Source organism: Micropterus salmoides, unplaced genomic scaffold (assembly GCF_014851395.1).
Source record: "Micropterus salmoides isolate LMB-PRFRI ecotype aquatic unplaced genomic scaffold, ASM1485139v1 Ms_hic_scaffold_20, whole genome shotgun sequence".
Lineage (NCBI taxonomy): Eukaryota > Metazoa > Chordata > Actinopteri > Centrarchiformes > Centrarchidae > Micropterus > Micropterus salmoides.
Genome location: NW_024041151.1, coordinates 7,238,890 through 7,263,503, shown reverse-complemented (window position 1 = coordinate 7,263,503; position 24,614 = coordinate 7,238,890). Strand labels below are relative to the sequence as shown.

At 40.1% G+C, this 24,614-nt stretch overlaps 1 protein-coding gene across 2 annotated transcripts in view; it reads left to right on the top strand.

Moving 5' to 3' along the window:
* Positions 1-24,614, top strand: part of ap3b1a (adaptor related protein complex 3 subunit beta 1a) — a 60,458-nt gene that overhangs the window by 14,439 nt on the left and 21,405 nt on the right. For both annotated transcript variants that reach the window (XM_038733508.1, XM_038733507.1), the window contains exons 7-22: positions 5,263-5,445; positions 6,648-6,803; positions 8,022-8,119; positions 8,241-8,295; positions 8,382-8,453; positions 8,862-8,924; positions 9,068-9,200; positions 9,334-9,443; positions 9,594-9,770; positions 10,777-10,963; positions 11,793-11,923; positions 13,004-13,154; positions 14,371-14,545; positions 18,339-18,492; positions 20,268-20,316; positions 22,699-22,802. In XM_038733508.1, coding sequence (XP_038589436.1) covers positions 5,263-5,445; positions 6,648-6,803; positions 8,022-8,119; positions 8,241-8,295; positions 8,382-8,453; positions 8,862-8,924; positions 9,068-9,200; positions 9,334-9,443; positions 9,594-9,770; positions 10,777-10,963; positions 11,793-11,923; positions 13,004-13,154; positions 14,371-14,545; positions 18,339-18,492; positions 20,268-20,316; positions 22,699-22,802 — 1,998 coding nt within the window. The remainder of the gene's footprint in view (positions 1-5,262; positions 5,446-6,647; positions 6,804-8,021; positions 8,120-8,240; positions 8,296-8,381; positions 8,454-8,861; positions 8,925-9,067; positions 9,201-9,333; positions 9,444-9,593; positions 9,771-10,776; positions 10,964-11,792; positions 11,924-13,003; positions 13,155-14,370; positions 14,546-18,338; positions 18,493-20,267; positions 20,317-22,698; positions 22,803-24,614) is intronic.

Sequence of the window (24,614 nt, the reverse complement as noted above, 5' to 3'; positions counted from 1 at the left end):
ATACAGACCACTGGAGGGCACCCCAGTCAAGCGATTCTCCTCTTAGCTCTCCATCCCACAGCTCATTCGGCAATGCCATGGTTTGTTAACACCCACTTAAACCCACACATCTTCAGATGCTCCTTGTTAAGTGTCCATTTGGAAGGAATTTTCACACTGATGCTAGTGTCAGCTTAATTTTCTCAAAGGCCAACTTCTTCCCTTTTTTCCGAAATGGACCGCAAATGAGTTGAAATCTCAAATTCTGTGTTTAGGCCAGTCACAGACACAATGCAGGCAGCCCATTAGAAGTCGGTAGGCAGCTCATTAATTTGAGGAGGTCACAATGAATACTAAGGGTGTTTAAATGCCAATTTCAAATATGTAGTCGTTGGCCACAGAATGCAGAGTATGCTGTGTTTGTACGTGCCAGTCATGCACAGTTTTTTGTAATTATGTATTCATAGCAAATGCCTATCGTTATATAAACAAAACAAAGCAGCTTAGGCCAAGGGGGGATGGAAAGCCCAGTACCAGATGTATAGCATATTTAGCCCCAGACGCTAACGAAGACAGATGACTTCTCCCCGTTGGAGCCCACATTGTGAGGCTGGGGACAGAGAGAGAGGGCACTATCATCACACAGACACACGAGCACTATCAGTGCGTGATGAATCCTAAAAAAAAACAAACACACCGGATACTTAATAGCTATCAAGCGGTGCATTTTTATGATGTTAGGACGATACCACGCGCTATTCAGAAGTCCCACAATGATGGTCAGTCTTGCTTAGCCATTTTATTTCTGTTTCCATAAGCTGGCAGTAATTCTATGTGAGGATGTCCTGGAGTTGAAGCAGTGCTGTCAGAGGCTCCTGGTGGGTCACTGAGGCTGGAACACGTAGCTTTACGTAAACAGGAACTTCACATTACTTTTACACAAGGTATAAAAGTGTACTAGTCATGAGGAGTACTGCACTGCTTGTGAAATCAGTTTTACAATGTCTTCTGTAGCTCAGGAGGAGTTTTGTCAAGTCTCAGAAAATAACCCCTGATGATGTCATAAGGGTTACTTCAGCTTGGGCTTGGAGGCACATTGGAAATTAATAGATGTGGGTATTTACCAGACATGGATGAAAACGTGGTATTGGTTGTAAGTGGAAATATATTCTCATTAATATATAATATTATCACATTAGAGAAGCTGAAAACAGTGTATAATATTATCATTTTTGAGGATAAATGACTAATTCCGCAATTCTCAATCGATTATCAGAGTTGTTCATTTTCTGTCAGTCGACTAATATATAAATTGAATAATCGTTCCAGCTCTATCTAGTGTTGGAAACAAATTCACATTATTGAAGTTGTTTCCAAAGTTAAGTTGAAATAAATTGATGAATTGATGTTGTGAGGAGTTAATTACTTTTCTTTTGAGTATTAAGCCATTTATTTTTCATACCGCCTGTTCTCTTAAGACTAGGCAGACTACACGACTTTCAGCGTGAGCCGATCGCCGTGCTGTTCAGACTACACGACTTGTCGTCTTGTGACAAACAGTCTGGAAGTCGTTGTGGCGATCAAACTAAGTAACTGATCGGTGAAAGGGATTCATACACTACACGAGCTGTTAGCGTCTGTGTCAACAGACGGCTGGTCTCCAAACCACGTTTTGTCAAGAAAACACACGGCAAATGTGAAACGGGAAATGACGCGAACCCACACAAGAAACAGCTGTTTGTTATAAAGATAGCAGGTAGCAGGGATCCTCTGAGCTACAGAGAGAGTTGGAGGTGAGGAAAACGTGTTTTGCAGTGAAAAAGTAGCTGCCTGCTCTCATAGGCTGGATGTGGATGTCGATTCGGCCGACTCCTCCAGATATTTGGCATGCTAGATATCTGGCTGGCGTCTGTGATGTGTCAGCGATGCGTCGGGGAGCCGTTTTGATGCGTCGTAGTTCACACATAACGACTGGCGAGCTCTAATAGATCGCTGATTTACCCCTGAACACAGCCTGACGGTCGCCGAGCTCAGTGACCAGCAAATCGGGCTAAAAATGATGTAGTTTGAACTAGACTTTAAGGTCCACATGGTATGGGGGTCGGTGGTTGTTCCAGCATGCATTGGGCGGGAGGCCATTTATTACTTTAACACATATGAACAAACATATGATCACTCATTCACCCTTACTAGCAATTTAAAGTGTATGTCTTCAGACTCTGTAGTCATATCTATAGACCATTTTTACAGTAGACATTTGTCATAGCAGGAAAAACACACGTGAAACTAATTTCGTACATGGCTCAGTTCCATCAAGTGTCCTAATGTTATTAATCACACCTGTGCTTGTCCTGCTGTGACATGTCAAAATGCTTACTTTAGCTTTTCAGGCTTAAGGCAATCTTCAAGTTTGTAACACTGTTTTGCCATATCTGATGTTAATGACCCAGTTTAACTGCAAAAGTTAAGTGAATTCATGTAGCTAAATGCCATTGAGCTGATGTCACTGTGCTGCCTGTAGAAGAAGGAAGCATTTGGTCATTGTTCCAGTCTGCGGCATTGTCGAGGCCTCCTGACATTTACCTTTACAGATGTGCCTGTTTGGTTAAATGGCTGTGACACATGGGGGGCCTGTTTATAGGCAGGATGGTTTAAAGAGAAAATGGGAAAGCCTGATGACAGAGACAACATAGGAGTTTGTGCAGCTGTTTTACCGTGATGGATCTATTATCCAGCCATTACAAGATAAATGATCGATCCTTCCCATCCCCCCTGTGCACCTTCTGCAAAATTGAAATGAGAACAGAAAGGGGGGGGGTACTATGATTAGGGGCTAGGTGAGATACCCATTAATTTAAGAGAAAAGGGGGGAGGGGGGAGTGAGAGAGCAGGAGAGGAGCGAGCAAGCGAGCGAAGGGAGGATAGGCCGACCCCACACCGGGCCATCAATCAAAAAGGCGCATGTTGTCTCTGGCGTGATGACCCAGCACTCTCTGCCTCTCTGGCACCCTAATTAGAATTCATAGCAAAATAGATGCAAGGAAACGGTTTGGGCCCTTCATAATTTTATAGGAAATTTATTGTTATTAGAAGAACCATTTGCTTAGTGTGATTTTTCCATTACCGGCTTGTCACGCAGGGTAGATAATATGGTCGGGGTGGAAGAGGAGGGGAGAGGAGGTGTATGAACTCCATAGATTGGGGTGTCAGTTTTGTTGATGGCGCATGTAGTTTACCTTGGAGCTGTGTCTAATGGGGGGAAGTTGGTTAGAGAATGCACAAAGCCTGCAGGAGCCACATGCTCAGAAACAGTGCTGCCTGTAATAGCCTTAGAGACCGGAGAGGCCAAAGGAGAACACCAGGGGAGAGTGAGAAGATGCACAGCAATACAGGCTGAAATTATATATTCTAATAGACTGCTTTGGGTAGTTTTATGCACAGTAGAATATGTTCTAGCTGAAATATTCTACAAGAAATCCGTGCTGTGTTTCAAGCCGCTGTGACACTACTGCTCAAATATCATGATTTCGTCAGTCTCTGTGAACAGCTCACATTGGTACTACTTCCTACGTGCCTCTATAAAAACAGTTGAAATTGTGTTTTGTGGATTATCCAGAGGAAGTGTGATTTATAGATGGAAGAAAGTCCATATTGTGCCTTTAATTAATTATGGAATTTGTAATAGTAACAGTTTTTGCGCTTGAGTTGCTTTCTCTCAGATGAAACCACATATTTACAGAAACAGAAAGTTTATTTTCCAAAGAAATTTCCCTACACCATCTATCCCTGCTAGTGCTAAATCAAAAAGATAAAGAAGATTCATTCGATGCATCGTTAGAATAGTGTGATATTCTTATTTTATATTTATTAGGACAACTAGCTAAAGCTAGTCCAGTATAATACTGTCCTGAAACAAATCCTCCCTTCATGATGTTTATAATGTTCAGTTATTTGCAATACTCTGAAAGGGGTTTATTTACCATCATATTTTTATTTAAATAAAATAAATGGAGTGGACAAAATAATAGAAACACCAATACGATTCAACAGCACCACAAACTGCAGCCCCCAGTGAACACAAAGTTGAATCAATTCCTCTCTAATCTAAAACCGTTTCAACAAAAATCTGAACATTATAACCTACATGCAGGGAGGATTTATTGCAGGACTGCTGTAGTAGACTGCATCCTTTTGGATTAGGAGTGCCTAACAAACTGGCAGTTGAGTGTATATTATATATGATTGGCGTTGAGCTAGTTTTATCATGTAATTACCCTTGCTCGATCCACCTGCAAGTGTCATTGGCTGAATGTACAGAGAATTTCTGTGTGGGTCATTCAATAAGTATCACTTCATACATCAGCGTTATACCTTTTAAAATGTAGTTTTCTTGATCCTCTTGTAATCCTTTCATTAATGTCAGTGTCAGAAAGGCCACTCGGATTTAAGGTCCAGATTTCTTAGAGAACATACAGACAGCAGCATGCACATTCACATTTCATACACACACACTCACACATAATCAATGCAGGCTCATGACAATGCTGATGGGTAAATGCACCGGGTTCCCACAGAGCCACCAGGGGCCAGAAGGCTTTAATTGGGAAGACCAGATTCTGCTCCCTTTCTCTTCTTCTTCACCCTCGCCTGCCCATGATAATGCTGTTTGCATATTAATACACCACCATGTCAGTCACACTGTCTCTCAGTCAGTCAGCGAGCCAGCAGGCAGTTGGGTGGTGGCACGGTGGGGTTGGGTGCGGGCGTGCAACAGCCAAATGGGTTTTTACCTCGTAGCAATAAAACATAGTTGATTATTGGCTCTCTCAGCTGCTGCTTCCTCCTTGTCCTCTTTTCTCCGTGAATTGAACATTAAATGAGTTTTGTACCTGAGGAAAAAAATATATAATTTACGGGAAAAATGAGAAATGCTCTCATTGATGGAGTCCTTTCACAGGGTTGTATAAAATGAGTAATTTAAAAGTTAAAGTGCAAACATTTTCCTTCTAATTATCAACTAACTACTTAGAGGCTGAACTGTGTGCGTTGTAATCAAAGTAGTAAATTGGCAATGTGTGTTTTTTTTTTTTTGTTTTTTTATTTATCTAGGGTCTTTATATTACAGCTTTTTAAAGAGATAAAGTATTTGTTCAATCTGTCAAACAAAACTTCCATTTACTCAAATGTTAATATTGTAGAGAAATACATATTAAAAAGAATCAGCATTTCCCTCATGAGTTGTTTTTTCTGTGTCTTTCTACTTACCTTCATTCTTTTCTGTAGCTGGTGGCCGGCAGCGTGGTGATGGCTTTTGAGGAAGTGTGTCCAGATCGCATCGACCTGATCCATAAGAACTACAGAAAGCTGTGCAACCTGTTGGTGGATGTGGAAGAGTGGGGCCAGGTGGTTATCATCTCCATGCTGACCCGCTATGCCAGGACGCAGTTCACCAGTCCCTGGAAGGAGGTGAGGACTAAAACCGAAGGGGATCCATAAAATGACAATTCAACATAGACTTTCTAAGGATATTTGGTAGTAAGATTACATGGTAGCTAGTTCATGGTCATTTTAACTACTTAGTTAGTAGCTAGAATTGCAAGACAGATCATGTTCTGTAAAAATGTTCTGCAGAGGACAAAACACATCTAATGTAAAAGCTTTACACTTACCTTTTGGATAAGAATCCGGGATATGCTCTCTCTGTATGAATCTTGTTGTGATATCTGATATTAAAGGAAAAATCTGGTGATACTTTATAATTTTCTTTTAATAAACAAATCTTATTAAAATACCATAACTTGATCTGCATTTTGGACCTGAAAAACTGTTCCCACTTACAAGTACTGTTTGTTTATTCAAAGGCTGATATCCCTCTGTGCCATAGAGCTCCATTGTTTTTCTTAAAACTATTAAAAACACATCAGCGAGTCTCACTGTGGCACTGAGGGACATGTTCCTTCATCGTCATGAACACACACATTGTAGTTAATGTTGCCTCAGTCCCGCATACACCATCCTGCTGCTGTAAATTCTCAGTACCCACTGCTAGAAATAGTGCTTGACGAATACAGTATTTACTTCTGTTAGTAATAGTAATATTTGGTAAAGACTACAGTGCCCTACATCTTCAGCAGGAACAGATGGGCTTGGTGTTGAAAGGCAGAAATAGTTTCGGGAAGTCAAAAAGTTTTGCATTGTTTTTCTTTTATATAATAAAATATAATTCTAGAAATGTATAAATTGAAATACAAAATGAGCAAGCCAAAATGTAATATTTGGGCTAAACTCTTTATTTATGAAACACATTTCATTGTGTTTTTTAATTACTTTTATACGTTGGAGCCATTTCGCAATATTTGATTTCTGGTGAAATGTGTAATGCCTCCTTTTTATAAGAGAAGTCTATAAGAGAAGTTAGGAGAGTAAACGAATCTTGAGGCATTAAAAACATTGTGTCATTGTGTTATTGTGTAATTGATATACTACCAATATAAAATATTTAACAACGCAGTTTACCAGTTAATTTACTCAACCCACTGGGACCAGTTATCCAGTTCAGTTCATGTAAAAAACCTTAAAAATGTAAGTTCATAATAAGCCTTTGTCAGGTTAATGTTTAAGGGGGATAGTTTAATGCATTAGTGTGATGTTCTGTGTTTGTGTTTCAGGGCGCCATGTTTGATGAGAATAATGAGAAAACGTTTTATGACTCTGACTCAGAGGAGAAAAAAGGCCGGACGGAGGTCAAGCCCTACATCATGGATCCAGATCACAGACTGCTGCTCAGGAACACCAAACCTCTATTGCAGAGCAGGAACACTGCTGTGAGTTAGCTGCACACTTAAACCTGGACATGATGTACAGCTATATTCAAGCCATTAGGAGCAGAATCAGCATCTGAAATGAAGATGATTGGCGTGGCCTCTGCTTGTAGCTACACAACAAGTGCTGCTTTAGCCCTGAATGGACACACACTCCCCAGCAGTAATGCATTTCAAGATACCTCTTCTTCCACAAGTACAACACACATATCTGGACACACAACACAAAGACACACACGCACATACCTGCCGTAGTGTACTCCCAACGATTGGGTGGAAAAAAACAAGATAAAAAACATAGTGAGTGCAAATCTCCATCACCCAGGAGGTCTCAAGGTCTCTGTCGCTGTGTAGCAGCGGGAGGAAAAATGCTCCCAAATGAAAGTGTTGATTAAAATGTGACATGCTGTGTCTTTACTCGCGACGACACAGTGACATCCTCCATCTTCATAGATGCCTGAACCCTTTCATCCTGCCTGCAACGATGGACACACGTCCGCCTACTATTAAAGCTCCGCTGAAAAATTACCGTTATGGAGTCGTGTCATGAGTGCCTTTGTGGAGCACTAAGTGCTTGTGGAAGAAATGTTATTTCATCTTGGGTACACAGATGGTAAAATACTGTAGGTGGTGTGATAATGATAATAGTAATAAGCACTTAAAAGATACAAAGTGCTTATCAGGACGTTGACAAAACATGAAATCAAGGAAAAGTAAAATATAGAGTGTAAAACGTGGGTGCTCGGTCCTAACCCGTTTACAACTGTATTTGGCATCAAACTTGAAGCAAACATACCATACCATTGCAAAGGCTTCTGGCTTCCACAACTTTATTGGCCTGATGTCTCACCTATTTAAAGTGGAAACATGTTTCACGCCTCTACTAACGATAGATGGATTAAAGAGGTTCTACAGTGTAAAGAGAAAATTAGATTTTCCCATAAAGGCTCCTTGAAAACCTTTAACAAGACATGGTTTGGGTCGTAGGTGGGGCTGTGGACACTACTAGTTTGGTTGATGGGTTTGGTTTTTATGCGGGTAAAACTCACAGCAGGATCTGCGCACATGTACAGTTTGTTTTGTATATTTATAAAATGAAACAAGCGAGAAATGCGCTAAAGAGATTTGAAACAAAAAGTGGTTGAACATTAAAACAGGTGAGAGGTATTCAAATGCACAGATATTTAAATCTATTTAATTCCTAACTGTGGTTTGTTTTAGGTGGTGATGTCTGTCGCGCAGCTCTATTGGCATTTGGCCCCTAAACATGAAGTCAACATCGTCACCAAGTCACTGGTTCGACTATTAAGAAGCCACAGGTAATGTCTCTGTTTGCCTCCTCCTAAGCAACACTTAACGTCTTCATTCATCACTGAGTTTAATGTAACTCTGTGTCCATGCTGGCGATAAAACAAGTTGTTTTCTTTCTGTTTTACACAGAGAGGTGCAGTACATTGTGCTTCAGAATATAGCCACAATGTCCATTCAGAGGAAGGTAAGTCAGCTTGTGAAAGCCGAACAACAATGATGGTGCCTGTCATTGGTGTAGGCTGTCTAATAACATGAAGTATCTCCAAACAGGGGATGTTTGAGCCCTTCATGAAGAGTTTCTATGTCAGATCTACAGATGCAACACATATCAAAACACTGAAGGTAACTACCGGCTCATGATGTGCATACTGTACCACAACATGGGCTCAGATAAGGATCAGTAAGATTTTGAGCTTGTAAAATGATAATTTCACACCGTGTGGTTGAATATTATTCCTTTTTAAAGCCATGAAAAATGGCTGCAGCAGAAATTCAAGTTTACGGTAAAAGATACCATATTATTCCACATATGCTAGTGTTTATGCTCTTTTCTACAACTACAAATGTTTTCTACACATTTACAAACTTGAATTTCTCCTGCAGTTTTGCCACAGCTTTTATAAGGGTGATTTACTGCACAACCAGAGTCTTTGAAATCCTTTCTGAACACCATTTCCCTAGCTCAAAATCTTTTTACTTAATTACTTGAGCCCATACTTCAGCCAACGTTTCGCCTTTTGATTTTTGTAGTTGGAGATCCTGACCAACCTGGCCAATGAAGCCAACATCTCCACTATTCTGCGGGAATTTCAGGTTTGTGTTTTTTATTGATTACCAGCTATTTGCATCAACATTGGATAGTGCCTGCTTTGAGATTGTGTGGATTACACCTTCTGGGGACTTGTATACAGTTTCTTCTCTTCACTGTCTTTGTCCTCGGTCTTGTCTTTTTTCAGACCTACGTGAAGAGCCAGGACAAGATGTTTGCGGCGGCCACCATTCAGGCCATCGGCCGGTGTGCCACCAATATCTCTGAGGTGACAGACACTTGTCTCAACGGTCTGGTGCTGCTGCTTTCCAACAGAGACGGTAAAACGCCTTAATTGATTATAGATATCTGCATCAGCCTTTTGCCACAGGGTTTTTCTTCTTCAGTGTATTAAGGTGCTGTGAGTTTCCTGTTTGGTGTCTTTTGGGAGAATTTGCTGTTTTGTCTTTGCAGAGACGGTGGTGGCCGAGAGTGTGGTGGTGATCAAGAAGTTGCTTCAGACTCAGCCCACCCAGCACAGTGAGATCATCAAACACATGGCTAAGCTCTTCGACAACATCACTGTATGATTCATCATTGTATTCTTCGTACTGTTGATCCATTTAAGTTTAGACAGGATCAAATTAGTGTCGTAAAATGCGTGCGTCAATATTTATGCTAGCACTCTGAGTAACTGTTGCTCTTTCTCTATGATTTGTCATGTAAACTTGCAGGTCCCCATGGCTCGAGCCAGCATCCTGTGGCTAATGGGAGAGTACTGTGAAAGGGTGCCAAAAATTGCACCTGATGTACTCCGTAAGACTGCAAAGACTTTCACAGCAGAGGAGGACATTGTGAAGCTGCAGATAGTTAACCTAGCAGCCAAACTCTACCTGACCAACTCCAAGCAGGTACAAAATAAAGTAGCAAGCCAAAAGAAATTTATCAGATTCCTGTTATCTTAACGTAAGTTTTTTTTCTACAAGACACAGCTTTGTCTAGCAGAGGAACCGAACACTTCTGCAACTCAAAGCTAAATGCTCGGTTTAAATATAGAGCTGTGAATGAGACAGCTTTAACGTAATGAAGCATCTCCTAGTGCAGCTTGGTGTCTACAGGCCTATTCCGTTAGATGGGGTGATTTTGGCCTCTGAGCTGGGTTTATGAGCCCAGACGCTTCCCCTCCAAACGAGCACATCATTACACCTCTCGTAATGTGTCGGGGAGGATAGAGAAGGAGAGAGGGAGAGACGAAGACAATGCAGAAAAGGCTTTGTTTATAATGCTGCCTTCATGACAGCACTGATTTTAGTTTTTATGCCTGCCTAAATAATCAATGTCAGTTCAAGTGCTGTTTCTCCTGGTTTTGCCTTTTACTTATCCAGGTTATAATAAGAACCAAGCATTTCAAAGAAAGAAAGTGTGGGAGTGACCCAGAGACAAGGGGTGGGGGGGCGGTGGTGTCTGATGTTTAGTCATTAAGGGGCGGTCATGAATGGCTATACTTGCTCAGTTCAGTTGGTTGAAGTGTATGGATATATTCCAGTTTTATAAAGGAAATACCGTCATTCTCTTTCTTAGATGAGAAGATCACATATTTGCCCTAAGTACAGAGCTTGAGCCAGGAGGCAGTTAGCTTAGCTTAGCATAAACAGTGGAAAATGGACAGGCTGGCTCCATCCAAAGTTTCAAAATACACCTACTGACACCTCTAAAGCTCTGTGATTGTCAAATTATATCTTTTTAGATTAATCCAAACAAGAAAGAGTTGTAATGATCTTCTCTCTGCAAGACAGCAATGGCATTTTCCTTCTCCTCTGCAAAAACTGTTTCCTAATGATTCACAGTCTTTACCCAAAAAAGTGTTGGCTGCTGTCTTATGTCATCTCATAATCCAACCCCCCTCCCCGGCCTTAGACCAAGCTGCTGACCCAGTACATCCTGAACCTCGGCAAATACGACCAGAACTATGATATCAGAGACCGAACACGCTTCATAAGACAGCTGATAGTGCCCAGTGAGAAGAGCGGTGCCCTCAACAAGTACGCTCGACGCATCCTACTGGCCCCCAAACCAGCCCCAGTGCTAGAGTCTGCCTTCAAAGGTACTTCATGCATTTCTCATATCAACCTCTTATTCTTATTTTCAGACACATTAAATCCTCTAAATTGGTTGAAAGTTTAAGATTAAATACAATTCCTCTCTGGTAATTCATCTATTTCACATTCAGCGGCTCTATTTCAAGTGTTATGCAAAGATGATTCAGGCAGTGGTTTTATTATTCTGGTGTGTCTGTCTCTCTGAAGGGCAGTTAGGTCAGACCCCTTTACCTTGGACTAATGGCATGGGTAAAATAATTGAGCTAATGCTAACCTTTTTCAGACGCTCGGAGGGGGAAAAAAATCTGCCTCATTTAGCTGTCTCTTTTCTCTCTCTCTCTGTTCTTGACAAAAGGGACAGAAAGTGCCTCCTACAACATTAAAATTCAGAGGCAGTGTGCACCTACTGGATGTTTATGGAAAGCGTTAACCACCCCTGTCATTCTTAATATTCACCCAAGTCTTTTCTCTCTTTTTGTTTGCAAAGCACTGTTTTTAGAGCATACCTCCCAATGCACAGACATTGATTACCTTCCTTGTGAGAGAAAACGGTGAATGTGTGTATATGTACACACAAATACAGAAAGCTGATATTGAAAGCGCGTGCCTAGGTCTTATATTAAAGGTCTGTCTGAGTTTACAGTGACATTTTTGCCACTGGCTCCCTAATTAAGGACCCAGTGAGGTGACTTTGAACCATTCTCTATCTGACATACCCTAATTTCTCCACCACTCATTAAACTAAAATGACCGCCTCCTTGCTTTTTGCCACTCATCTTTGCAACCCAGTACTTTTTTTGTTTAAATTTTGTTTGACTTTGTTCTACTTTTTAGATCGAGATCGTTTCCAACTGGGCACTCTCTCCCACAGCCTCAATACTAAAACAACTGGATACCAGGAGCTCTCAGACTGGCCAGATGTTGCTCCTGACCAATCCGTGAGGAACGTGGAGGTCATTGAGCCAGTAAGAAGTCCACCTTCCTGACACGCTCCTTTATGAAAGTTATACTTCATACATGCCTGTCATGGTTTATTGAACGGCAGTAAGTAGTTGATTAGTCGATTGCAGAAAAAATAACCTGCAACTATTTTGATAATCATTTAAATAATTCAAAATTTCACTGGATTCAACTTCTCAAATGAAAACATTTTCTGGTTTTCTGACATTTTATCGACCAAAGAATGAATCGATCAATAGGGAAAATCATCAGTAGACTAATTGATAATAAAAATAATTGTTAGTTGCACCTGTAGTGGTTTAAAATCATGTTAAAGTGCACTATTTAAAAAAATATTTTATGAAGTCTGATCTCCCACTGTACACTGATATATGGTGGTTGAAAAAGACATTTACCGGCCTCCAACATCGTCTGATGTCCAGCTTTGTTTTGTGGGATATATCAGTTTGTGTTGGAGAAATTAACATGCGTTCCTTTGTTCAATTCAGCTCACAGACAAGAACTTTTTGGCCCTTGTTAGACGTTAAAGAACAGAAATTACAAAAATAAGGTTTTTCATTAAGGAAGGTTATTGATTATTCAGTTTTTTTTTTCTCTGAGCTCAAGCATTGTTACTTTGTGGCAGCTCATGGGGGATCCTAATAAAACAATAAACAACAACAATGTCCTTTTAAATATAATGTAGATTTAATAGAAGGGAGATCTAGTTGGAGAATGCCAAAAACCTGATTAAAAGAACTGTCCTTCCATCCATAGCTAGACCCACGTATCACTTTTGAGGGGCCCAGCTGACACTGGGCGAGAATTGGGAGAGAACATTGAGTGAATTGATAATAGTTTTAGTTAATTGACTAATTCCACTGCATGTTATTAAAGTGATTGAGAGGTATACAGTGTGCATACCCACTTTATCCAGCTCTTCACAGACTGCTAATAACAAGATACTCTTTATTTTGTCTGAAAAGTTGTAAGTATATTTTTCATGACAAGGCAGTTGTGGAATGATTTATTTTCTTTCCATTGTGCACCTACACAGCAAAAACTATTTCATAATGTCTCAAATATAACTTAGCTCATCTATTTAGGTGAAAGAATGGGCACCGATAGTTGGGAAGGCCAAGAAACCCAAATCAGATAAGTTCTACTCGGATGATGAAGAGGAGAAAGAAGAGGAAGGGTCTGAAAGCAGTGGCAGCGAAGACAGCAGTAGCAGCAGCAGCAGCAGCAGTGGTGAAGGTTTGTTTCTGTTTTTGTCAAATAAGTTTTATCACAGTGACAAGATGTTGAAATGTTGTATTGAAGTTATAATCCCTAAGATTTCAATCCTGGTTAACGGCAAGTGTGATTTAAAGGTTCGGTGTGTAATATTTAGGAGAATCTATTGACAGAAATGAAATATATATACATAAATATGTTTTCAGTGGTGACCTTACATAATGAACTGTTTCTTTTTTATTAACTTAGAATGAGCTATTTCCATCTACATACACCGCTGGTCCCCTTACATCGATGTTGCCTTGTTGCGCCGCCATGTTTATGCAGTAGCCCAAACGGTCAAGCTGCTCTACGTTGAATACGTGCGGAAAACAAGTAGTATTAGTAGTAATTGTCTTGGTTTGTTCAAAGTAAGAAGAGAAGTGAAATTTGGACACATTTCAGAGGACATAAAGAAGTATACAGAACAGTACAGAAATATATAAGAAGACACAAATAATAAAAACTTTGCCAAGGGTAGTCTATATTCTATAAAGATATTAAAAGAGGACCATATGTTGACAGTTCACAGCCTTTTTGTTGTTAGATTTAGAAATTAAATTGATATAATGCACAAAAGGTACGAAGTTAGTTTTTTTTTTTTTACTGCTGAATTTACAGTTGCCATTAGAATTAAGACATTTATTATACTTATTTCGTGCGAGGAGCAAGTGAATGCACACAGAGCCGTTTGTTGCAATTCACAACCCTCAACACTAGATGCCACTAAAACTTACACACTGGACTTTTAACACTACAGGTCTCTGAATTTTTAGCAGCTACTTTGATCAGAAACACAACAGAAGAGAGAATCTGTTTTCAGTGCAGCCAAACAAATTCACATTGTTTTAATAGAAGAAGATGCCAGTTAATAATTTTCCTTTTTCTTTCATGCCATTTGCAACCCTGATCTGATTTTATGCTGTGCTAGTAGTTTTCCACACAGAAGCAAAGCACAAAAGGTGTTTGTTACCTTTCTGAGGATTTAGAGGCTTTTATTGTGAAACAGCAGCAGTAGGAAATGTTGGAGACTGTAGGTGATTTAACAGTAAACAGTGAGATAAAATTCCAAACTGGATCAAATGCATTCCTCATTTTCGTCTGTAAAATGCCATTAATCATAAACAGGGTTTGATCTCATGAACTTTAATTTACCGGGCTTATGTTTGATACGTTTGTTGTGTGTATGTCTGTACAGAGTCGGGCAGTGAGAGTGAGGAGGAAAGCAGTGAAGAGTCAGAAAACACCTCCAGTGATGGAAAGGGTTCCAGTGGATCTGAAAAGAGCTCCAGCGAATCTGAATCGGAACAAAAAAAGAAGAAAAAGACGAAGAAGGCACCGCAGAAGAAAAGCAAGCCAACAGCTGCTGACAGGTAGAGTAAAATCTCTCCCGCCTGTGAGACTCTGAGAGCATAATTTTTCTTCCCTGTGAATTTGCTGTGTCCAGATGTTACCTGCTTCTTTCTCGCTTAGCTAATTAGACAGGTGTGTGTTTGTGAGATACACTGGAGTCGTAGTCAACAACAAATGTGATCAGTGCTTTGCTGCATCAATAAGCTCAAACCCCCATCTGTTCGCAACTTCTTTTTTTTTTTTTTTTTTATCCTCTATATGACAACCCACCTGCTGGCATGATACTTCCTTCTGTTCAGTTTGATCTTTTTTTCCCTAAACCCACAAAAAAATTTTATATCTTTGCATCGACGACAAAGGTGTTCTTGAGTCATTTGTGATGCATGAAAAGATGAAACTCGCTGAAATGGTTGTGAAACTGAAAATTAGATGAATGCTCCCCCAAATGGGGGGAAAAGATTTGGTTTATTCCAGCATGTTTTGGCTTATGTCTTCATTATGCCTTAGTAGAGCCTGAACAAAACTCCAAGTTTTAGCCTTTGCAGCAATTTGTAATTGTTTTCTGGGGTTTGATTATCTGACAAATGATTTGTGTTAAGTGGCAGTGAATGCAGCGCTGTTTAGCAACTCATTGGAAGTTCCAAATGAAGAAATTTCAAACCATTGCATGCACACAGTGTGACTGTGCTTAAGCTAAGAGACAATAATTCAAAAGAATACATTAATAATAATAACGGAGAAAAGCTCAGATCCAAACAAGGTGTGTAAAAAAACACACGCATCTACAGTATATCTTGACCATGTACTGATTTTTAAATGAACTATGTTTAGTGTACTATGTGGCCACTATTATGCTGTGTGTGGGTGGAGCGCCTATGTCTGGTGGTCTAGTTATTTACGAAATATTTGATGTTAACTTGGTAGTTTATCTTCAGATAAGGCTGAATGGGTCAGAAAGTTTAATGCCTTGTATGCAGCTGTGTCCTCTTCACTCACTTCTGTGACCTTGCTGTTATTTTTACCCTGTGTCTACAACATCCTTGGTGCACTCTGCAGAGACGGCTGAGACACAAGTACTTGTCTCTTACTTTATACTTTGATGAACGAATGGACCAAACCTCTATTTGTCCAGTTTGAAGACACTTTAAACATAATTCCTTAGCAGTTATTAAAGAAACAGTGTTAGTCTGTCTAAATGGCAGTGGTGGAATGTTTCTCCAATACTGTACTTAAGTGCAAGCTTCTTGTGCTTTACTTAAAGATTTCCATTTTACGCTACTTCTGCTCTAATATATTGTACTATATTGTACCCCTAACCAATGTGCATGCAAGAACTGCCAAGTAGCACATCTCGATAGGTTGCATATATCGACAGCAACACCGGTACTCCGGTCGCTCTGTGACCGAGACAGAGCAATGTCTGCAGCAGCTGAAGCAGTAAGACAGAAGAAAACAGGGAGAAGATAAGGAAGGTTTGTGTGTGTGTGTGTGTGTGTGTGGCTCAGTGCCATTTAACATGATCTGTATCTGTGCCTTTTTGTTGTTCAACTTTTCACAGAGCCGACGTGCTTGTCAGTCACTTTTCGTCAACCGACCAATCACAGCCTGGATGAGGCAGGACATTAAAAAATGTTTGACGTGCTTCAGTAAATCATTAAATGTTGACCGATATGACTATTGACAAGTTAGTACTTAGCATTAACAAATTAGAGACCAATGTAGAGCATTTTGCTTGCACAAGGATTAAATTTTAAAAAAACACACAGAAATGAAACGACTACAACTGGTTTTAATACTCAACAAGTGGTAAAAAGTGTACTATTATATGAAATTCTAATTAAAGCACTACATAATATATTTTTGTTATACTAACAGTAAACTATTAACTAATCATTATACTCTTTATATAATACACTCATGCACAGTTCCTCCTCTAGGTTGTGAATAGAGACAGATAGACAGATGTACATTGAGCCGGTGCCAGTGTGCCAATATTTGCTGCTTTTAGCCGCCGCCTCCGTAGAGCAACACGCTCCCCTTGTTCTGTTTTACATCTGTTTTACTTGTCATTGTTATAAATATTGTTTCTTGTTTAACTTTAAGTTTAGAAATACACATTTCAAAATATCTTGTGACTTGTGAAAATCACTTTTGCTCCAATCTACCTTTACTTAACATTTCAACACAAGTCAAGATTTTATCTTCTAATGGAGTATTTTTAGATAATAAGACACTTATCTAAGACAATAAACAGATAATAAAATATATAATATTTTTATAATATTTCTACTTATGATGCGAGTATCACCGCTGCCCATAGGTGCGGTTGCAGCCTGTCTCAAGATAACACCAACAGTGCATCACAAATTAGTATTGTATAGATAATCAACAAAACTATTAAAAGTGTGATATACATTAGGAATTCGGGAATCAAATATGAAAAAATAAAATCTTAGGCAAAATAGAATGGGGTACATTTTGAAAATAGACTCTAATAATCTGTTTGAATGAGAGTTATTTAGACTCTAGACTTTGCAACAAAGAAGAGAGTTTAACAGGACCAGATTACAGTGTTGTAAGTCCTTTTCAGAAGATGGAAACCACCAAACAACCAAAGCTTAGTTAACAGATTCTGGGCCCAAATGCTTGCACTTCACCAAATGTAGACAAAAGTCATGTTTTCAGAACATAACCTCACACCAGCTTTCTTGAAGGAGGAAACGGTGTCATCTGTGAGACACACACACACACACCTGTTGTGCTGTGTATACACCTTCTCGATCACTTCTCTCTGTAACACACACAGACACATCAGGCTGGCAGAGCTGCTAGAATATCGTTAGTATGAGTTCCATTAACAAGCTAATCAAGGAGAATTTTCCTCCAGTAGCGTAACCCACATTTACATGGCTAATGGATAATGACTTTTGATTGGTCATTTAGCAGCCTGGTGTTACCAATGAATGAGATTTGAGTCATTACTACTGAATATGCTCACGTACTCTCTCTTACACAGTGGCAAATTTCACTCTACTTCATTTGCCCACAGACACACAAACTCGCACCGAATGTACCTGATTTCGCTGTGTGACAGGCCGCCGGCTGACCCTGTTCTCTCCATTAGAGAGTATAATTAGAGCAACTCACCCCAGTGCTCAAACACACAAAAACACGCACACACACACATACACACAGTAATTAGAGCAGCTCACCCCAGTGCTTCCACAACAAACACAGCATAATGCCCTCATTATGGCCCAGTCATTTCAGGCAGGGCCTAATCAAGCCCACAGTGATTTATATCACTTTTTCCTGTTCGCAGCAAATGAAATCTGTAGGCCAAATTAATACTGGCTTTTCATCATCGCCCAAGTTAAAAAGCCAGTTACCATCACAATTCCCCTCATTAATTTAATGGCTGAAAATCCCAGGCAGGCGGAGTAAACACTCATTATCAGGACAAATTGAAGAGGGACAGAGCAAGTGAAAGAGAGAGGAGAAAGATGGAAAAAGTCTTTTTGAGTGAACGCAACATTGAATTAACTTCACAAACAAAAACAGATTGATCGCTGTTGCTCTGACCGGGCCAAGTTTAAGCTTTTCAGTTTGGATGGAGAAGAACAAAAACACATTGGCTGGTGGTTTCAAGACCATTTGTTCAAATGATACACAGGGAAGAGTTTTATGGAAATGTTGTGGTAAAAGCATGTTAACGTTTCACAAAGTAAATGGGCAGTTCTGTTATTTCATAGATGTATTGTTTTGCTTGTATTGATACTATACGTGAGGCAATTTCTGCTGTTCATGTTTCAGTGACTCAGATGAAAACGGCAATGGACCTGTAGCCCAAGCTAGCAGCTCGTCAGCTGAAAGCTCCTCTGGCTCGGAGACAGACTCTGAGGACGACACTGACTCAGACTCCCTCACAGCACAGAAGAAGAAGAGTGATATGAAGTCTAAACCCAAGGTAACATTATGATTTCGTTGGGTTTTTTGGACCTGGGATGAACAAATGTTTGAATTGAGCAGCAGAACAAAGTCTAACTTTGAGAATGCTCAACAGTGTGAGCTACTCTGCACAACTCTTGCCTGGTACATCGTGCTTTATTGTATTCTTACCTTCATTTAGGATGGTGTCTAATGTTGTTGTTTCGAGTCTATTAATCAGTCATGTGACCTACACATATTTGAATTAATTAAAAGATAGCTTCTTGAGATCCATCGTCTCATTTTCAAGAGGGTCCTAGTTAATGAAAACAGTCTTAACACATGTATCATCAGATTGTCTATCTTGTGCATTTTGATTTTTTTCCGGATGCCATCTAAAATTTTACATACAAACATTTTCTATTTTTAAAAATTAAAGTCTTGGTGGAGGTATACATCTACACCAAGGCCTGCTTTATCTCTGAGCACTTTCAATTTATTTTATTTTACTGTATTTGTTTTAATGCCTTGATTAGACAGCCCCAATAAAGTGGAGCATACTAATGCTAAAATACATGTTATAATCATAACTGCTAGACAAGTAAAATGAACGTTAAAAATAGACATCTGGCAGTTTATATAGATATTCTTAGCCATGGAAATACACTGCAAGCAATTCTGGTGTATTATCTGGTTCTACATACAACAGATGTTGATTTGGAGCTTTTATCAAACATTTAATAGTACTTGCCTAAATTCTCTAGAGGAAGAAAAACATGCATTTGTCATGCTGTAATATATAGTTTCTAGCTCAGTCTCAATCATAATAAAATAGTCATCCATGATCTGAGTTATTCCACAATATATCATGTTTAAATATGAGGACAAACACCATGTTCTCCCAGGGAGTTGCTGTTCCCCAGGTACATGAAATCACAGTTTATATAGTGGGATATAATTTTGCTCCTTTTGTAATCGGCTTTGCTTTTTCTCTTCAAGTCTTTCATCTGTCCCCTTTTCAACCCTCGCCATCTTTTTCTCACCTGTTATGCTCCTCACATTATTTCACCCTCCCTTCCCTTTTCTGCACTGTGAAATTCTCATATCGTACCGTTTGTCATTTGGACATGGCCTATGAATTATGCATCTTTCTCTCCCTCTCCTTGTACTCATCCCCCCCCCCCCCCCCCCCCCCCCCCAGCTCTTCCAGACCCCTGTATTTGCTAACAAGGTTTCCGTCTCTATTACCATCACGAAGCGTCAGTCAAAAGAAGATCTGATAAGATACGCCCGCTAACTTTGTTTGTTTTCACTCTCATTCCTCACTCCCTCCTCTGTCCTGTTGTTTTGTTTCTTTTGGGGGGGTTTCTTCCTCCTGAGTGGAATTTTATGGTTCTTTATGGGACGTGAATGGAGTCTTGGTTGGTTAGGAGGGTGTGATAAAAGCGCTCGTATGTTTAAATCCGTTTTTATTGGGCCTGTTGTGGTGGGAGCCAGAGGCGTGTGTTGTAATTCCCACAAGTCAACACCTGACAAGCCCGCCTCAGTCGCACGAGGTGGCGTGTATCGGTTGTGACACGACACTGTGCATGACTGGTCAATGGAAATTCCAGACATGTTACATATAAATGCAGAGTATCTGTTTTTGGGATGAATGTCTCGCGTCTTGAGAGACACTGTCAGCTAAATTGAAACATTTCCTCCACTGAATAGCACAACACACACTTTCAGTACTTTTGTTTTGAGTTGTCATTTTTGTGCCGGATCTTTTTTCTTTGTTGCTCATCGTCATTTTGCTGGTTTTTTTTTTTTCAGGTGGAAGTGAAGTCCAAGAAAGAAGTCTCTTTACTGGATCTAGATGACTGTGAGTTTGTCTGCACTTTTCCTCTGTAAATGGCTCAATTTACAACATTTGTCTTAGTCTGTATAAGATGGAAATCCTTCGCTTATAAACCTAGTTTTCAACAGCAGCAGGCTCAAAAAAAGCTTTGATGAACCAGATGTATCCTAATCACCCAGGTATTCTCTGGAGCTGAAGGAGCCCCTGAAAGAGCACTAATATGAGTGAATATTGACCTTACATTAGTCAGGTGGCCAGAAACATGGATCCAAATGAATGTCAGTGTTGCTCTGTGTGTACTGGATGTGTAAATACGCAATTTATAACACATGTTTCAACAACAAATAGCGACCTGTGGGCCAAATCCAGTCCTCCAAATAATGTTTGGCACCTTCACAAAATGTTAAATTGTCCCCTTGATATTCTGCATCAAAACTTTAACAGGATTTTTGTCTTCTGTAGACAACTTGTATAGAAATTTAAGGCTTCTGTTAATCCCACTAAGCATGACATCGTGTCATTTAATAATAATCGATGCCTCCATGTGAAGAGAGTAGGGCTGGGCACGTTAACTCGCTATTATCACGGCGGGCGCTCTATGGATAGTAACCATGGCAACGGCTTCTGCGCTACACAGCTGTAGCCTTTTTAACTGAAGATAAAATTGTAGGCTACGTAACTTTGCTCTGCCATGTAAAATTCCCTCCTCTGGCCTATTTAGTAAACAGTAATGGATTCAATTCAGTTTAAATTCGGCGGCGGGCGTGCGTGTGCGTGAGGCGAGCACAACAGCGACAGGTTTACGAGAATGCGCCTGCTTGACGCTACGCCTTGTGCTCGACCACTTCACCTCACTCTGACAGGGACACTTGCTTCTGAACATAGACTGTTTATGCTGCTCCCAGATGATAAAAGAAAAATGTTTCTGCTGATACCTGTTCAGATAAAAAAACAAGAAAACAGATTTATATATGTTAACTTGTTGCTCCGAAGGTGCCTGTTATGATCGTGGTAATGCCCTGGCAGTGGCAAATAGCTTTGTTGATTTCATTACATTAATGTTTAAGTTGAGATTTACAAGAAATTTCTTATTGCTACCTTGTAAAGGTAATACTGCTGGTAAGAAGCACTTTATTTGTTTAAAGTGCTTGCAAACCACATGTTATTGCACTTTTGTGTATATAGCAGTACATTTAAATTAAAAGTGTGCACTACACTACTTTAGAATTCATTATTCAGTCTTGCGCATAACAATGCAATTAATCGCGATAAAAGATTTTAATCGGTGCCCAGCACTAGAAGAGAGGCAACCGTGGCTGCTGTGCCTCCTTCAATGCCTGGCTATTCCAAGTGGGGGTGAAATGAAGTCTAATAACATTTCTTGATTAGTTACACAGATATATAATTTAAATGAAAGAAGTACCCCTTGGTTTCAAACACTAGATTGATGGGCGGATAACAATTCTTTTTTGAAAGGCAGCAATAATAACAACAGTGGTTTATCTCAAACAGGCCACAAATTAAATCTCATGTCTCGTAGTACAACACAGAACACGTTTTACAGCAACATAAGCTGCTGTAACTCTGTTAGCACGTACTTAATATCTTCCCTCAGATGAAATTCTGAAACACTTTTATAAATCACTTTGGTCTTTTTAAATTGAAACTGAAACAAATAAATATATTGACAAGCCAGCTGCTTCCACGCCTGTGAAACTATGCTGCCCTTCATTGAAAAAATGCTAGGAAAAGTGTCCTGTGATTGAACCCAATTGCCAATACATGTTATAAAGGGATAAAATGTCAGTTGTTTTCAGCGTTTCCCACAGCCCCCAAGTGGCAAAAAAAGTGGTTATTATACTGTGTTCAGAATTATTAATTCTTGTCTTGGCGCCCTCCAGTGGCAAAGACACAATAGGTGCGTTTGACTTCATGCGGCGCTGCGCAGCGCTGATTTAACGTGATGCATGCTGGATTTAAAATAAGGCGTGCTAGTTAGAAATTGTGTCAGATTTTCACCGGGGCTGCAAAACATCACCGTGTCACATGACATTAAACGGGAGTAAGGCGGCTGCAGGCGCCGAGTCCGGCGGCTGCTTTAGCTTTTCCCCGGCTGCACAAAATTGGAACCACACTTTTGCCTGTTCTCGCAACATTTGCAAAGAAAAATCAGTCAGTGATCTCAGCTCACAGTAAGCTCACGCAGGCAGAATGTGTCCGACTTGATGTCGCCGTTTTTATTCCCCGCCCCTGCAGTCACATGCAGCTCACGTTAGACCGTCAAGTCGGCGAAAGTCAGCCGCAGACATCTTGAACGCACCTAGTGACACAGAGCAATGCATGCCACCACTACATAGCAGCTTTAAAGTACCTGTTCTCGGTTTCTGTTTTTTCTCCGTCCTTTAGTTTCTCCTGCTCCCACAGACGCACCAAAGTATTCAGCCCTCTCTTCGAGCCTGTTGTCCGACCTCGAGGGCCTGTCTCTCTCCAACATCTCCTCCACCATGCAGGTTAGTATGCTGTGTGTGTGTGTGTGTGTGTGTGTGTGTGTGTGTGTGTGTGTGTGTGTGTCTGATGTAGAGACACACAGGGTGACATTTCCTCTACCAACGTGTGTTGAGAGTCAATTGTTCCTTTCTGTCGCTGACACTGACAGAACAGCCGAGCAGCATATGAGATGGTGAAATGAGCCTCTCTCCCTTGTGGAACATTTCTGCCTCAGACGCCAACTATTGACCTTTTCTGCCTTCTTATATTTATAACCAGTCAGGACAGTACAACTGCTCTCCCTGTTTCCTGTATCTCTTATAGTTTGTCTTTCTCACCCTTGCTGTCTTTTGCTCTTCCACACCCTTGAACTCTATTTCTGTGTCTCATCTATAAGTCCACCCGCTCCGTTTCTCTCCCCCTCTCTCGGTCTTATGTCTCTCTCCTCCTCCTCTCTGTCACCTTCCATCTCTCTCTGTCAGATGTTGTGTCCCTTGTGTGTCGGTGCTGTGTATATCTGATGGTTGACCTTTCCTACTCTGACGGCTCCTTTCTCTCCTCCGTGTGTGAGCGGCTCTGAACATATTTTGTATCTTGTCTTCCCCCGGGAAGGAAAATGTCCAGACCATTTTTTATGCTGCTGCTGTGTCTATTTTGTCTCTCATAGCCAGGTCTGTGGTAACTCTGCTGTTTGACGATATTAAATCAGAATATGGATGATTGGCGTGAATCTTTCTAATATGTTTATAGCATTCACACAGGTGTTTGACGTGCGCTTTTACTATGGTATTTACTTGAATTCACATAAATAACTTACTCATAATTATAAATAGGGCTGCAACTAATGATTTTTTTACTTAAAGATTAATCTGTGGATAATTGTTTAGATTAATTGTGTAAAAATATAGAAAGAAAAAAATGTATAAAGTTCCCAGATCGTAAGGTTTTCCCAACAACAGTTAAAACCCCAAACGTATTCAATTTACCATCAACAGATTAAGTGATTAATTAAATCCACTTGTATGTTAATCAAATAATAGTTTCAGCACTAAATCTAAATTCAGTTGAGGAAAGGTTGCAATCAGAGAGGAATTTGTTTTATTTTTTTAGGTTTGAACCACAGCGTGCCTTCCTTCCTTCCTTCCTTCCTTCCTGACTCTTGATATGTGCTAAATGCTTCTGCAGTCTCAAAGGCGTATTAATTTAGAAGAGAGATGTACACATGAAATTACCTTGCGTTCCAGTTGTATTGGGAAGTCAGAATTTCCAAATTCCCAGTCACAAATTTCAACTGGAACATCCCCTTAAGGCGGATTTCCGACAGTGAAAGGTGTAGTTTCTACTGTTTATTAGCACTTCTGTGTATTTGTGTCTCATATAAACTATTGTGAACAAAGTGCAAACATGTTGCTACTGTGTTCAGTATGCATATATACTGCGTAATGCGTTTCTATCAACCAATGTTGGTAACAATGGCTAACCTGGCTAGTTGTAAACAGCGGCTGGCCGAGCAAGAATTTCTGACTGTTAACTGGAACGTGGTCCACTTGGGCGTGACGTCGTTCTCACCTCTGACTTCCGAGGTAAATGCAACGCGTCAATATATGTCTTTATAGATATTAAAATAGATAAGTGTCTGATGGTGTTTTCAATTTAAACAACATATGAGTTACCTCTGTAACTGTGGGGAACAAGGAAAGAAGAAACCTTTAGGAAGAGCAACGGCGGAGGAATTCCTCTTCCAGGATGCACAGAGAATAATTGCCATATCGACAGAGCAGACAGAAGCAGCCGTGGTAGAGTTACAATGTTAGAGCAATAGTTAGACATTTTGT